The 17,645-nt window shown below is 33.8% G+C and overlaps 1 protein-coding gene across 7 annotated transcripts in view; it reads left to right on the forward strand.

Annotated features, from left to right (window-relative positions):
- SLC4A10 (solute carrier family 4 member 10) overlaps positions 1-17,645 on the forward strand; it is a 302,199-nt gene that overhangs the window by 248,953 nt on the left and 35,601 nt on the right. For all 7 annotated transcript variants that reach the window (XM_036858559.1, XM_036858555.1, XM_036858558.1 and 4 more), the window contains 2 exons: positions 10,722-10,827; positions 16,243-16,404. In XM_036858559.1, the coding sequence (XP_036714454.1) occupies positions 10,722-10,827; positions 16,243-16,404 (268 nt within the window). The remainder of the gene's footprint in view (positions 1-10,721; positions 10,828-16,242; positions 16,405-17,645) is intronic.

Here is a 17,645-nt window from a genome sequence, read left to right on the forward strand (position 1 = left end):
ATTAACTAAAAAAAAAAATCTCCCTGACCTACCTCACACCTGAAGTTCCTTTAATAGGAAACTACATTAAAAAAAAAAAAGAAAGAAAGAAAACAAACTTATGGTTACCAAAGGGAAAGGTGGGGGGGAGGGATAAACTAGGAGTTTGGAATTAACATATACACACTACTGTATATAAAATAATCAACAAGGACCTATTGTATAGCACAGGGAACTCTACTCAATCCAGTATTCTGTAATAACCTATATGGGAAAAGAATCTGAAAAAGAAGAGATACATGTATATGTATAACTAAATCACTTTGCTGTACACCTGAAACTAACACAACATTGTAAATCAACTATACTCCTGTATAAAATAAAAATTAAACTAAATTTTTTAAAAAATGGAAGTTTTGGTGAAAAGCAATTAAGAGGAGGTAGGTAGCTTTATGAGAGACACAGGCTAAACAATAGGCCAGCTACTATACCAGAGAGAACCAGGAAAAGAGACAGCTAAGGATAGTCCTCTTGGGGCTAGAAGAACCTCAAACAATGACCTCAACTGCAAAGGAGCTAGAGTTTAATTGCATCATACCACCAGAGCATTTTATGCCCCAGGTTTCTGTCAAAAACAATAGTGCAATCAGCGAACAATTAATGGAGCCTAATAACTGAATGTATGTGTTAAGCTGTACAGCAACCACTAAGAAAATAACTAAAAATATGTATAGTGAAGAATAAAAACCCAACAGTGTTCTTAACATCATGATAAAATGAATTTTCTTTTTCAACATTTCATGAGCTGCTCAAAATCATTATATATTTCAGTTTTCTTCCTCTTTGGAACATGTCTTTCTTGTAAAGCCTTTTATTTTTCCTGGAATTGCTGACTGCCTTCTTTTTCTCTGGGCTTCTGTGCTTGAATGTCCTCAAGCTTCCCCAAGAATTCAATAATTCTATCCTGTTAACTCTTTATTAAAAGTTTAAGTGTCAAGTACAGCAGATGTTGCACAGCAGATCTCCAGAACTTTTTCATAGTGCATAACTAAAACTCTATACCCATTGAACAGCAACTCCCCATTTCTCTATTCCCATCCCTGGAAACCACAATTCTACTTTCTGTTTCTATAAGTTTTACTATTTTAGATACCTCATATAAGTGGAATCATGCAGTATTTGTCCTTCTATTTCACTTTGCACAATATCCTTAATGTTTGTCCATGTTGTAGCATATGACAGAATTTCCTTCTTTTTTTTAAATGGCTGAATAATATTCCATTGTATGTTTATATTATACTTTTTAAAATTCACTCATCTGTTGATGGACATTTAGATTGTTTCCACTTCTTGGTTCATTGTGAACAATACTGCAATGAACGTGGGAATGCAATATCTCTTCAAGATCCGGTTCTCTTTGGATCCAGAAATGGGATTGCTGGATCATGTAGTAGCTCTATTTTTATTTTTTGGAGGAACCTATAGAGTGTTTTCCATAGTGGTTGCACCATTTTACATTTCTAACAACCGTGCACAAGGGTTCCAGTTTCTCCACATTCTCACCAACACTTCTTATTTTCTGTTGTTTTGATTTGTTTCATTTATAATGGTCATCCTAACAGGTGTGAGATGATACTTCATTGTAGTTTCAATTTGCATTTCCCTGATGATTAGTGATGTCAAAAATCTTTTCATATACTTGTTGACCATGTGTAGATCTTCTTCGGAGAAATGTCTATTTAGGTCCTTTGTCCATTTTTATTTTTATTTATTTATATTTTTAATTTTTCTTTGTCCATTTTTAAATTGAGTGATTTGTTTTATTGCTATTGAGTTGTAGCAACTCCTTATATATTTTGGATATTAATGTCTTATCAGATATAGTTTACATGTATTTCCTCCCATTCCACAGGTTGCCTTTTCACTCTGCTTATTGTTTCCTTGGCTATGTAGACGTTTTTTAGTTTAATGTAGTCCCACTGTCTATTTTTGCATTTATTACCTGTGTTTTGATGTCATAGCCAAGAAATCATTGCTAAGACCAATGTAATAAAGCTTTCTCCCTGTTTTCTTCTAGAAATTTTATAGATTTAGGTCTAATGTTTAAGTCTTTTATTTATTTTGAATTGATTTCTGTGTATGGTGTCAGATAGGGTTCAATTTTATTCTTTTGCTTGTGGATATCCAATTTTCCCAGCATCATTTGTTGAAGAGACTTCAACATTTCCCCATTGTGTAGTTTTGCCATTCTTGTTGAAGGTCTTTTGACTGCATAGGTGAGGGTTTATTTCTGGGCTCTCTATTCTGTTCTATTGGTCTATATATCTGTCTTTGTTCTAGTACCATACTGTTTTTTATTACTCTAGCTTTGTAATATGTTTTAAAATTAGGAAGTGTGAGGCTTCCAACTTCATTCTTTTTTTCTCAAGATTATTTTGACTATTCAGGATCCTTCATGGTTCCATATGAATTTTAGGATTATTTTTTCTATTTCTATAAAAAATCTCATTGGGATTTTGGTAGCGATTGCACTGAATTTGTAGATCACTTCAGGTAATATGGGTATTTTTAACAATATTAAGTCTTCCAATTCATGAACACATTTATATCTTTCCATTTATTTGTGTCCTCTAATTTCTTTCAGCAATGTTTTATAGTTTTAAGTGTACAAGTCTTTCATATCTTTGGTTAAGTTTATTTCTAAGTATTTTATTCTTACTGATGCTATTGTAAATGGGGTTGTTTCCTTAATTTCCTTTTTAGATTGCACATTGCTAGTTTATAGAAACTCAACTGAGTTTTTTTTTTTAAAAACAAATTAACTAATGTGTCTTCTTTTTTTAAAGTGAGTTTATTTATTTATTTTTAATTAATTAATTTATTTTATTTATGGCTGTGTTGGGTCTTCGTTTCTCTGCAAGGGCTTTCTCTAGTTGTGGCAAGCGGGGGCCACTCTTCATCGCGGTGTGTGGGCCTCTCACTATCGTGGCCTCTCTTGTTGCGGAGCACAGGATCCAGATGCGCACACTCAGTAATCGTGGCTCATGGGCCCAGTTGTTCCGCAGCATGTGGGATCTTCCCAGACCAGGGCTTGAACCCATGTCCCCTGCATTGGCAGGCAGACTGTCAACCACTGCGCCACCAGGGAAGCCCTCAACTGAGTTTTTTAATGTTGATTTTTATCCTGTAACTTTGTTGAATTCATTTATTACTTCTAACAATTATTTTATATATAGAATTTTTAGAGTTTTCTTTGTATTAGATTATGTCATCTGCAAGTAGAGATAATTTTACTTCTTCCTTTCCAATTTGGATGCTTTTTTTTCCTTACCTAATTGCTCTAGTAGGACTTCCAGTACTATTTTGAATTGAAATGGCAGGAGTGAGAATACTTGTCTTGTTCTTTATCTTAGAGGAAAAGCTTCTGGTTTTCCCCCAGTGATTCTGATGTTAGCTGTGGGCTTGTCATATATGACTTTTACTATGTTGAGATAATTCCCTTCTATTCCTAGTGTGATGAGCGTTTTTATTGTGAAAGGGTGTTGAATTTGTCACATGCTTTTTGTGCATCTATTGAGTTGATCATGTGATTGTATCATTTGTTCCATTAATGTGGTGTATCACAATGATTGATATTTGTGATATTTGAACCATTCTTGTGTTCCACAGATAAATCCTACTTGGTTATGATGTATGATCCTTTTAATGTATTGTTGAATTTAGTTTGTTATTATTTTGTTGAGGATTTTTGCATCTATATTCATTAAGAATATTGTTTTTTAGTTTTCTTTTGATGTCTTTTTCTGGTTTTGGTATCAGGGTAATTCTGGCTTCATAAAATGAGTTTGGAAACGTTCCCTCCTCTTCAATTTTTTGGAAGAGTTTTAGAAGGATTGGCATCAGTTCTTTAAATGTGTGGTAGAATTTGCCAGTGAAACCATCTGGTCATGGGCTTTTCTTTGTTGGGAAGTTTTTGATTACTGATTCAAACTCCTTACTAGCTATAGGTCTGTTCAGAATTTCTATTGCTTCATGATTCATTCTTGATAAATTGCATGTTTCTAGGAATTTATCCATTTCTTCCAGGCTATCCAATTTGTTGGCTTGGAATTGCTCATAGTAATCTCTTATAATCCTTTAATTTCTGTGACATTAGTTGTAATGTCTCCTCTTTCATTTATAATTTTGAGTCTTTATTTTTTTCTTAGTCTAGCTAAAAGTTTGTCAATTTGTTGGTTTTTTGAAAAAACCAACTCAGTTTCATTGATCTCTACTATTGTTTTTCTAGTCTCTGTTTCACTTATTTATGCTCTGATGATTATTATTTCCTTCCTTCTGCTAGCTTTAGGCTTTGGTTTTCTTTTTCTAGTTCTTTGTGCTTTAAAGTTAAGTTGTTTATTTGAGAATTTTCATCTTTTTAATATAGGCAGTTATTGCTATAAACTTCCCTCTTAGTACTGCTTTTGCTGCATCCTATAAGTTTTAGTATATTGTTTTTGTTTTCATTTGTCTTAAGATATTTTCTAATTTCTCTTTTGATATCTTCTTTGGTCCATTGGTTGTTCAAGGATATGTTGCTTAATTTCCATGCATGTGTGAATTTTTTAGTTTTCCTTCTGTTATTGATTTCTAGTTTCATTGCACTGTGGTTGGAAAGTATACTTAGTATGATTTCAGTCTTCTTACATTTGTTAAGACTAGTTTTGTGACCTAACATGTGATCTCTTGTGGAGAATGTTTTGTGTGTGTTTGAGAACACTGTGTATTCTGCTGCTAGTGGGTGAAATGTTCTGTATATGCTATTAGGTTCATTTGGTCTATGGTGTTGTTCAAGTCCTCTGTTTCCTTATTCATCTTCTATCTGGATTCTAGCCATTATTTAAAGTGAGGTATTGAAATATCCTAATATAATTGTGTTACTATCTATCTTTCCCTTCACTTCTGTCAATGTTTCCTTCATATATTTGGGTGCTCTGCTGTTAGGTGCGTATATCTTTTTAATTGTTATATCTTCCTAGTTAATTGACCCTGTTAGCCTTATATAATGTCCTTCCTTGTCTCTTTTGACAGTTTTTGACTTAAAGTCTATTTGTCTGATATGATTATGGCCCACCCTGACACCTGCTCTCTTTTGGTTACCATTTGCATATAATATTTTTTTCTATACTTTAACTTTCACTCTATGTGTGTTCCTAAATCAAAAGTCTCTTCTAGACAGCATATAGTTGGATCTTTTTTTAATCCATTTAGTCATTCTATGTCTTTTGATTGGGGAGTAAAATCCACTTACATTTAAGTATTGATTTATAGAGAAAAAACTTACTATTGCCATTTTGTTAGTTGTTTTCTGTCTGTTTTGTAACATTTTTGTCACCCGCCCCCTTTCCTCTCTTTTTTACTTCCTTTGTGTTTTGTTGTTTTTGTTTTTGTTTTTTTTTTTGGTAGTGATATGTTTTGATTCCTTTCTTATTTTCTTTTGTGGATGTTCTACACAAAAATGTACTTTCTTTTTGGTTACCATGGGGCTTACATAAAACATCTTATATTTACAACAATCTATTTTAAGCTGATAAAACTTAACTTCAATTGCATACAAATACTCTTCACTTTTACTCCCCCCTCCTTACACTTTTTATGTTATTGATGTCAAAAATTACATCCTTTTATATTGTATATCCATAAACATATTTTTATAGTAATAGTGTTGAAAAATACTTTTGTCCTTCAACTTCTATACCAGAATTAAAAGTGATTTATGTACCACCATTACAGTATTTTGTATTTGTCTATATACTTACCTTTATTAGCAAGCTTTATACTTTCATATGTTTTTGTGTTGCTGTTCAGCATCCTTTTGTTTGAACTTGAAGGATTCCCTTTAGCATTTCTTGTAAGGCAGATAAAGTGTTGATGAACTCCTTCAGCTTTATTTTTAAAACCTGGGAAGGTTTTATTTCTCCTTCATTTTTAAAGTCCCCCTTTTTTTTTACCAGATATAGTATTCTTGGTTGGAAGTTTTCCCTTTTAGCACTTTGAATATGTCATAACACTGCCTTCTGGCCTGTAGAGTTCCTGCTGAAAAATCCACTGGTAGTATTATGGAACTTCTCTTGCACATGGTGATTCACTTTTCTCTTGCTGCTGTTGAAATTGTCTCTGTATTTGACTTTTAACAGTTTGATTATAATGTGTCTTAGTGTGGATTTCTTTGGATTCACAATGGTTGGAATTTATTGGGTTTCTTAAATATGGATGTCATTTCCTTCCCCATTTTTGGGAAGTTTTTGGGGCACTATTTCTTTAAATAATCTTTCTGTCCCTTATTCTCTTTCTTCTTCTTCCAGGGCTCCCATGATGCATATATTGTTTTGCTTATGATATCCCATGTGTTCCTCAGGATTTCTTCACTCTTTTTCATTCTTTTTTCATTTTGTTCTTCTGACTGAATAATTTCAAGTGACCCGTCCTCAAGTTCACTGATTCTTTCTTCTGCTTAATTGAGTCTGACGTTGAACCCCTCTACTGAATTCTTTAGTTCAATTATTGTATTCTTTAGCTCCAAAATGTCTATTTTGTTCTTTTTTAATATTTTCTATCTTTTTGTTGATATTTTCATTTTGTTTATGCATCATTTTCTTGATCTCATAGAGTATCATTATAATGGTTATTTTAATTCTGTTAGGTAATTTATATACCTCTATTTCTTTAAGATAAGTTTCTGATTTATTTTATTCCTTTGTATGGACCATGTTGCCCTGTTTCTTCATGTGTCCCATAACTTTGTTTTAGGATTGGCATATTTGAAATAACAGCCACCTTTCATAGCCTTAGGGACTGGCTCTTTGTGCAGAAGACTCTTATTAATCAGCTTGACTAGAGATTCTGGGGGCCTCTGTAACCCTTTCTTGGAGGGAAGGGGATGCAAATTCTCTGAGCCTCTGTGCGCAATTTCTCAATTAGTGTTGCTGGTTTCTTTTTCCAGGGGCTCATAATCTTTTGCTCCCTCTGAGAACAAGGGATAGCAGAGAACCTTGCTACTGCAAGTTCTGTGGTTTTACAGTAGCAAGATTCTCTGCTATCCCTTGTTCTCAGAGGCCTCCAGATATCTACCATATGATGAGTCCCCATCAGCATCCCAGGTTAGGTGAGACAGATACCAGTCCCTTGGGCACTCTTCCAAAAAGCTTAAACATCAGAAATATGCTTCTTTCACTCCTTCCAGAGGGAAAAGCCTCAAGTTGTTCACCTGCCCCTAATTGCACTGAGCCATCCTATTCCCTGAAAGCCATTTTATCCACTCGTCTTTGTTCTCAGTGGCACCTGGGCATCCAAACTACAACAGTTCTGTCAGTGCTCTGAATTAGACAAGACAGATACCAATCCCTCAGTAGGCCTCTGAAGAGCTGGAATGTCAGATGCAGCCTCTATTTTCTCTTCACCCCCGGTGTAAAAAGTGTAAGCCAGGGTATTCTCTACCACTGCTGAGCTGTGCCAGCTTAGAGGAGGGGCTGATGCAGTTAAAGTGAAATTGCTCTTCTTACCCATTTGAATGTGGCTGTTCACAGCTTTGCACTCAGGTACTGTAACATCTTAACTGGATTCTGGAATTCTCATCACAGTATTTTGGTCCATATAGTGTTGTTAAATTGAGGTTTCTATGGGGGAAGGAGCACTGGGACTTTCCATTCAGCCATCTTGTGATGTCACATCTTCCCTGGTTCACTCTTGGGCTCTACCATACATTTGTCATTCTGAGAGTTTTTTCACTCCTTTCTTAGGTTGGAAACACTCTTTCCCTCATCCCATATCTTCCTTTTTTATTTATAAGTTTGCTTTCTAATTAAGGATGCATGCACAAAAAACTAAAATCTACAAAGAATAAAATTTTTTTCATTCTTCCTTATATTTGATTTGATGATTTGGCTCAATATAGACCTCTAGGTTCAAAATAATTTTGCCTCACAATGTCGATGGTATTGCTGAGAGAAAAGTCTGATGCCATTCTATGAAGAAGTATGTATGTAGGCATGTAGCAGTTGGGGGTGGATTTCTGGAGTCAAATGTTATATAGTCAAATTCTAAACTAATTCCCATGTTTTCAGCTCCACCTCTTACTCTATTTCTTTGTTGAGTATGAACTCTTCTCTTAGTCAGACCCTTTTCGGGATTCTACTTGGCAGGCCAGGTCCTTCCTTTACCACAGTTGGAAGGAGATATATATATATATCTCCTATATAAATTTATAAATTTTATATGTATATAAAAATATGTATATATATTTATGTTTATATGTAAATATTTCTATTTTTTTAAGTTAGTCATTAGGAGCGGTCTGCCTAGGTTTAAATTCTGGCTCTGATGTTTCTAGCTGTGTAACCTTGGCCACATCACTCGTGCCTTGATATTATCATGTGATTAATACTACCTATTTTAAGGATTAATATAAAAGTACTATTATTGTTAGTATTACTCTTCTGTTCTGCTTTTCCAAACATCCTGCTTTCATATGCTTTTCATAGTCCATTTGTTTACAGCTCTCTTTTGTTGATGTTTCCTCTCATGTTTCTTTTTATATTATTTCTTTGCTTAATGAATTCTAGGTAATGAGAAAATAAACATGTGTGTTCAGTCCTCTTTCTTAAGCTAGAAGCCAAATCTGATTTTTAATTTTAGAAAATATTCAGTGATTTAATGGTTTTAGTGTTATTTTTTAATAATTTAAGATATTTTTAAATGAAATTACTCTCTCTCTCTTCATATATTATCTTTACCATATTTGCCTAGTGATCTAATGACCTAGGGTCAAAATTAAACAGGAATTTTCTTTCTTTTGATAGATTCTTAGTGATAGTAGCAAAACTGTTTTAATGCTGGTCAGAATTTAATTCTCTTTAAAGCACTGGAAGCAAAATAAAGAGTAGCAGCATGTTAGAGAAAAGCCTAGTGGTTTTTTTGTATTACCTCAATTGAAAGTTAACAGTTTTATTATATCTTATGAAAAACTGAAAAATGAACCAGAAAATAATGATGAGAACCATGATGATGATAGCAGCTACAATTTCAAAACTGCATAAATGTATACCAGGCACTTAATATATATCATGTTACTTATTCTTCATAATAGCTCTACAAGGTAAGCATTTCAGTCCACATTTTATTTATGAGGAAACCAAGATTTAGAGTGCTTAAATAATTTACCCCTGGCCACACAGCTAGTAAAGGACAAAGCTTTCTGACACAAAGGCCTTTCTGACACATAATCCTGTGTTCTGGGATTATGTACAACTAATCTGGGACGTGAGAACCTATAGATTTGAATAAATTGCATTAATGAATGATTATTACTGCATCTCAAGGGACTGTTTCCCTTTTGCTGTGTTTCCTCCCTCTGATACCATGGTGGTCACTGTAGCTGCTCATAGTAGCTAATACTTCCATGTCTCATTCCCTTAAAATCCTCATCAACAACTTTCTCATTGGAATCCTCTGTTTTTTTAGAGGCCCAGCCCCAAGTAAGCCCAGGTGGGAAATACTCTAACATCTCTTAGTGAGAGCAGGAACATACCTGTCTGTATTGCCCAAGTCAAGGAGAGTTTCTTGTAATAATAGACACTCAGTACACTTTGAAAAATGAATGAGTGGTGGTAAAAAAAAAGAACAGACTAAAATTCCTGATGTAAAAGACAGAAGAGAGACTGTTGCTTAGGCAGAGGAATTTATCAAGTAGAGACTGTAATATATTTTCCTATAGAAATAATGGCAGTTGGGTTCCACAGTTCAATTAATATCACTAAAACAGCAGTCCAACTAATATTCAAGTTATGTAGTATATATGTGGCTAATCTGGGAACCCAACCACTATTTTTATAAAATGCTTCTATAAGAAAATGCTCTCTGAAAGGCAAATAATAGACTTATGAATGAATTTTTGAAACAAACAATTTGTAAATTGAAGTTAACATCTAAGACAATTAACTTGTTGATAATCTTTGCTTTTGTCTTCTCATTTACTTACAAAGTTATAAAGAACATGAGATCAAAAGCTGTTTTTTATTACATAATAGTACCACTTTGCCCAACTTTTTCCTATTCTCTCTGCTCTTACCCCACCCAGCATTCATCATGTTACCTTATATGTAGTAGCTACTCAAAAATCTTTTGCATACTGATTGTTTGATTTTTAATAGAACTATCACTCATCACAAAGAAAGTATATCCTGAGATACCTAGGGTTCTTGCTTCAACCTAGCTTTAATTTTAAATTACATTACAAAATTCTAAATGATCTCTAAAATATGAATTATAAACTCCAATTTTAATTGATATGGTTATACAGTATTAATAAAAATAAGTAAATTATAATACATTTGTATGTTTATCATTTTTTCCCACCTGACTTATAATTTAGAGGCAAATGGTTGTTGTACAGTCTAGAAAGCATCTTGGTTTAAAAGGCCTCAAAAGCCCTGTGTTCTAACCTACACTTTAAAAAATTTCCTCTGATGGGGACAGAGAGGGAATGACCTCTCATTCCAGGAAACATTAGAAGTGATCTAATGTCCTAGCAATATATCTATCCTTCTGTCTGAAAACAGTGTGTTTGTTTGGAGTTTAGGATGACCTACCTACTTATCTCTCAGATGGAGGAAGGTTGTGACTGGGGAAGAAGGACCCATCACACATTTGTTTTAAGTATGGTGACAAAAAGATACTTCACAAAAGACACTGTTTTGCCTTTGCAGGTGTAACTGTGTGGAACCACATAATCCTAGCAATGATACATTGAAGGAATGGAGGGAGTCCAATATTTCTGCCTCTGACATAATTTGGGAGAACCTAACTGTGTCGGTAAGTGAAACATTGAAAAATAAGTCATGGACTTCCCTGGTGGTGCAGTGGTTAAGAATCCGCCTGCCAATGCAGGGTACACGGGTTTAAGCCCTGATCCGGGAAGATCCCACATGCCATGGAGCAACTAAGCCCATGTGCTACAACTACTGAGCCTGCGCTCTAGAGCTCACAAGCCACAACTACTGAGCCCACACGCCTAGAGTCCATGCTCTGCAACAAGAGAAGCCACTGCAATAAGAAGCCCGCACACCACAACCCGCTCGCCGCAACTAGAGAAAGCCCGCATGCAGCAACAAAGACCCAACGCAGCCATAAATTAATTAATTAATTAATTAAAAAAAGAAAAATAGGTCATACCTTGAATCTTATTACTATAAGGGCTTTTATTGACATTTTGAATGAATTATTGCCACTAAGTTAAGTGTTTTAAACAAATACTATTATAAAAGTGATGGTTTTGATTTCATTCATTTCAAGTATGCATAAGTATACTGCGGTTTTCTTTCATTATTAAGTTTTTCCAGTAGTTATTAGGCCTGAGTTACTCTGAAAGCACACATATATGGCATAATGTGACTAGATTAAATAAGAGTAGTGTTGACCTAAATGAAACCGTATGGCAGAACTAAGTCAGCCTTCTGTGTAAAGAACCTAGAATGCTTTTACTTTACTCTGTAATACTGCTCCAACTGTTCAGAATATGTTAAGGGGGAGGGGATGTTTGTTAATATTTTAGTGTAAATATTGAACTTTTTGGGAAAACAAAAGTCACTTTTCTTAATAAAATTCTGGCACCTCCCTCAGGAAGATTTTCTTACTTCCACTTTCTCCTTATCCTCCATTCAAGAAAGAGAATCGCAACATATTTTTCACCTATCAAAGTTAAATCTTATACCTTTAAAAATATTTTTGGCTTTCCTCTTTTTTTGTGGTATCTTTTTTCCCCCTCATAACTGAATTTCTCAATTCTTCTTAATCTCTTGCAATATTTGTGCACCTCCTTTTCCATCTACATTTGCATCCTTTACTTCTGGTCAATCAAATCTCATAATTGGAAAAATCGAAAGTGTTCTGGTTTTAATAAGTATTAAAATCTGAGTCATTCTAGTTTCTTCTCTATTCTTTCCAGTTACAAACATTACAATCCAAAGCTTCTGCCACTTTATCTACCCGTATAAGCTCAAATCCCATTATAACCATGCACATAAAACTATATAAATTCTAGTTCATTTTATGAAAAACATATCATTTAGTAAGTGAGCCAGTTAGTGACACATAGAAATCTTTTTTGTTATACAAATATTATAAAACTCTAAACATGATTCTTGTAAGAGCACTTGACCTATTGCCTATTTTCTCAATTTTCCTCATTAAATATTTTCTTTCAGAATCAAAATCAAATTACTTACCTTCTGTTTAAAATTCTATCTTGACCTATATTTTACTACCTTTCCTCTTATGCTAGTCATTTGCTCTAAAATAAGCCTTCACTTACTTTTGTTGTTTTCTTCTGTTATAGTTAACATTTATTCTGCCCTATTTTTCCTTAGAAAAAATAACATTACCAAACTGTTTCCTTTCAGAGAGCCATTTAACTTGATCAATAAAAGAAATGATGAGCTGAACAAGAAAGAATGCTACAGTTATTCAGAATTTAGACATGGGATTGTGGTTGATCCATTCAGCAGTGCATCTTCCATTTATATTTCCCTTTTGTAAACTATAAAGATATTATGTCTTGAGTCCCTTGCTTTTGTCCCTCATCTTGGTGTCCCCTACAATGCAGTAACCCAATAATCTCACCTCTAAATTATTTAACATGATAATTTACTCTGTGTTTTATAGTTTTGAATAATTTAATATTAAATAATAATATTCATTCCATGTAGTAGCAAACCCTGAATCATAACTTTCGAAGAGACTCATAGCACAATTGATCTAGCTAGCCATGAGTTAATTTTAAATGTTAGAAGTTTTAGGGTCAAGCAGAGTACAGTGAAAAATATTTTGCAATCAAAGCAAATCTAGCACTGTGGTTTTTTTCTTTAAGTTCTGTACTAGGAGTTAACATTCTGGCAGAAATTTTCATATTATTTTTCATTAGCTAAAAGCAGTTTTTGCAATAGGTAATTGCTAATCTTGACCAGAAATAGCATTTATCACCAAAGGGAATGCTACATAATGAAAAAATCTTACAATTTTTAAGTCAATGAGGGCCATAAAATTGTTTTATCTTAATTGTTATTCTGGGTTTTCTTTCCTCAGAATAACCATTAGTATCACCAAAAACATTGTATTAATAAAGCACTGTGCTAATGGCTATTATAACTAGTTTTGTAAAAATAGTCATGTAATATTTACTTTCTATATTATTCACATGATAATTTTTAATTGAATTGTTACATATCTCATAAATTGTAATTTATACCTTGCTAACTCAGCAAGGGCAAAGAACTTTAGCTTTCTTTGATTCTCCCAAACAGCTGTATGCATAGTAAGTGTTCAATAAATATTTAATGATCATTTTGAAAAATAGTCTCAAATCACAAATTTACTATTTAATGTAAATGTCTTGTTTTGGTTTATTTTGTTTCCCAGCTTTATTGAGGTATAATTGGCAAATAAAAATTGTGTATATTTAAGGTATACAATATGATGTTTCGGTATATGTATATGACGTGAATGATTACCACAATCAAGCTAATTAACATATCCATCACCTCACATAGTTTTACCTTTTTTTTTTTTTTTTGGTGAAAACAATTAAGATCTACTCTCTCAGCAAATTTCAATTATTTAATGCAATATTATTAACCATAGTCACCGTGTTATACATTAGATCTTCATAATTTATTCATCCTGCATAACTGAAACTTTGTACCCTTCGACCAATTTTCCCCATTTTTCGCCTCTCCCCAGCCATTGGTAACCATCATTCTACTCTCTGCTTCTGAGTTTGACTTTTTTAGATTCCACATGTAAGTTAAATCATACAGTGTTTGTCTTTCTGTGTCTGGCTTATATCAGTCAGCATAATGTCCTCCAGATTCATCCATGTTGTTGCAATGGCAGGATTTCCTTCCTTTTTAAGGGAATGATATTCCGTTATATATTTATACTACATTTTTTTAATCCATTCATCCATTGACAGACATCTAGGTTATTTCCATATCTTGGCTATTGTGAATAATGCCTAATTCAAGTGTTTTATAGCAAGCTAGAATACTTAGATTTCTATGTTTATATATATTTTTAGCAGTATCTCAAAATCTGTCATTATAAAGGAATTCCTAGGCGAGGTTTAAAATATTCGCAAGCAATTAACTAGCAATTGGTTAAGAAATGTTTTAGTGCCAGAATTACATATTTAGCTTATGTATAAGTAAGGGGCAGGACACTAATGCCAACTTTAATTTCTTATTTTATCAAACTTAATTTTTACCAATTTATAACACTGCTGAAACTTAGAACGTGTTGAAGAATAATTAGTAGAAATGAGTTTGTCAACAAGCATTTTTTCATTTTTGTAAGTGAAACCATATGTGAGACTCAAAATAAGAGAACAGGATTTGGATTTAGTTTTCTCTTCCAAATCTCAGGACTTGTTTTGTGTGTGTGTGTGTGTGTGTGTGTGTGTTTGTGTGTGTTAAAGGTACAGTTAGTATAAACCAGAAAATAAATGTAGAATTTAGTAGTTCACAATTTTTCTTTTTTAAATAGTGTACTGTCCCCCTAAAAGGAAGAAAAAATAAATACGCTTTTCAAATTTGCTTTGAATTAAAGTAACTAGGCAAGCTATTGGCAATGTATTATAGCTTGTAAGACAGTTGGTGTCTATGTTCCTAAGAATTGAGAACAAGACCCAGCCAAGTCCAAGACTTGGAGGACTTTTATATCTGCACAAAAGACTGATCACAAATATTTAGATAATGTGTTTACAACAGAGCTTCTAGCTCCTCTTTGTATTTATCCATTCTTCTTAACCATTACTTTGCTTAGTAATTGCTATACTAGTATCTCTGGACAAGGGGCAAGAGACCGGACTAAAAAATTCAAGGATTCATTTTTGCTACTTTATATTTTAACAGAGTTTTGAGAGAAGGAAAATTAAAGCTATAATTAAGGCCTGGGGGATTTTTCTTTGGTTTTTCAATTAGCCAAGTCATTGTGCTCTATATTAACATAGATAATTGGAATTCAACTTTAGCAAAGAATGTAGCATTTGCAGTTAGATTAGAAAAGGGAATGGAATTGTTTTAGATAATTATAAAGTATACAAACAATATTTCTCAAGAATCCTAGCCTTAGGGGTAGCTGCCCCAAGTAGATTTTACTAGTTTGTTTTTGGATAACCATGTAACAATCTGTGATTTAGTCTAGGATCTTTTGAAGGTATTTGTTTTCTGCTATACAAGGACTCCAGGGCCTGAAGCTTTGTTCATTGGACAGTCTCTGTTGGTGATCAGTCCGTCAGTCCATATTTTTCTCTAAGATCTTTAAGTATATGGCACAATTCAGTTTCTGTTCAGGTCCAGATATCTCAAGTACTAACAAGGTCACTGGATCACTTAAACCATTCTTTTTTCTGTTTTGAAATAAAAAATTAAAATTTAGCGTTCTAATCTTTAAATTAAAAGAGTAAAAAGCAAAACGTTTTTTAAAAGTTTTAATTTCAAAATATTAATGTTTAAAATGCTCAGTTTTTTTCCTCCAAGAAAGGAAATTTTTTTGACTTTGCTGCCACCTCATGGCTAAGGCAGCAATTAGAAATGATCCTTCAGAGGCTTATAAAATATGTACCAGGAAAAAAAAGAAAAGACCATGAAGAAGTCATAGTAAATATGAACTTTGCATTGCTCCTATACTAACTTTTTCTCTTTTGTTCTATAATTTAAATTTGAGCCCCATCTTTGACTTTCAGTTTCACTTCAGTAATAATGTATCATAGTTTTTTGTTGCTTTTCTCACCTTTCTTGGGAGCTTTTGGACTAGATAATTCTACAAAATCATTGTTTTCTTTAATAATATTCCCACCAAAGGCATCGTGTTTGTATCACAACTCTGCTGCCACCCAGCAGCGGTGAGCCCATAGCCAATTACTTAACTTCTCTACACCTCAGTTTCCTCAGACATGAAATAGAAATAATAACAACTACCTATTTTAGAGGGTTGATGTGAAAATTCATTAGGATGGTGATTGATAAATCAGTTAGTTTTATAGATTTAAACTTAATTTGAAAAGGCAAGAATTTTAGAAATGGTTCATATTGCTCACTACCTATCCAAATAGGAGCCATAACTGAACAACTTCAGCAACTCAACTGCAAGTGATCTTAAGATGTTAGTTTTCTGAAAGAAACGTGTCCACCTTTTTTTTCTTAAAAGCTCCATTTGTTTTACTTCCTCTGGCAGGAATGCAAATCATTGCATGGAGAGTATGTTGGGCGAGCCTGTGGCCACGAGCACCCATATGTTCCAGATGTTCTATTTTGGTCAGTGATCCTGTTCTTTTCCACAGTTACTCTGTCAGCCACACTGAAGCAGTTCAAGACTAGCCGCTATTTTCCAACCAAGGTACTTAGACTACAATTTTTCTGATCAAAATGTGAACCAACATAAAGCATGCTATGTAGTCATGTGTGTTTTAGGACAAAAGAAAGAGCTATCGCTGTCGTTAAAGGAGCCACTAAAAGGTTTCTGTGTGATTGAGCTGCCAGATTAGGACTGGGCATGGTGAGGGAGGTAAGAGAAAGCATTTTGTGATACAGTGCTAGGAGTACACATTCCCTCCAGGCTTATCTCCTAACTTCAAATCCCAGAGATAAACTCCCACTTTCCCACTTTCATTTTTGGAACTCAGAAGCACACACTGCATTACTGATTGTCACTTTCTTGCCCAGCGAACAGTGGGAGCTATTCCAGCCTGACAGACACCTCATAGGAGCCACCGTTACATTCTGTAATTGGGAAAGCCCTGCAAGACTCATTGGAACACTACCCTCTTTTTCATTTTTAAAGTGTCAGTCCCTCCGCCTAACCCACCACGTTTGCATCTGCATATTTGGAAAGGAAAGTAAACAGAGAAACAGCTTAGTTCAATATTTAACGCTGCAAAGTAACACCTATAAGGTCTGACTCAGCCAAAAAAGAAGGAAGGAAGGAAGGGAGGGAGGGAGGGAGGGAGGGAGGAAGGAAGGAGAAAAGAAAAAGAAAGAAGAGAAACAAGAAAACAAGCTTTTTAGGGATGAGCTAAAAATTGTGATGGAAATTCTACTCTGGGAAAATGTTTTAAGAACTGTTGTTTGAGAGAAACTTCTGTTTTTCTTACCTCTTCCTTCCCTAAGGTGGAAGATTCATTTCTTTCCCCCCAAAGCTTAATTTGATTAATATAGAATTATTTTTTTTGTATCAAACTCCTGCATTTTGTATGTGTTTGTGTGTGCGTCATAACGGCAGCCTAATAAAAGGCAGATCTTGTTGATTATTGTTTAAGAATTTTTCTCAATGAAGACTTTATAAAAGAGAAATGGCTTTAAAAACTGGCTTACATAGAATAACTTTTAAATTTGCTTACTCTGTTGTGCACATTACCTGCTGCCATACTTGTAGCTCAGATAAACTAACTAAAATATTATGCTTCTTCAATAAAAATAGATAATTTTATTTTATGGTATTTCAGGTTTATCATATTAAAATGTTACCTACGTGAGAAAGAGTACTAAAATATAGCGAAATTCTAGCCATGCAACCTTATTCTGTGAGATAAATATTCACATACTGGAATTCATAATAAACTTAGATTTTTATCAGCACTG

The sequence above is a fragment of the Balaenoptera musculus genome, chromosome 7, assembly GCF_009873245.2.
Source record: "Balaenoptera musculus isolate JJ_BM4_2016_0621 chromosome 7, mBalMus1.pri.v3, whole genome shotgun sequence".
NCBI classification, from domain to species: domain Eukaryota; kingdom Metazoa; phylum Chordata; class Mammalia; order Artiodactyla; family Balaenopteridae; genus Balaenoptera; species Balaenoptera musculus.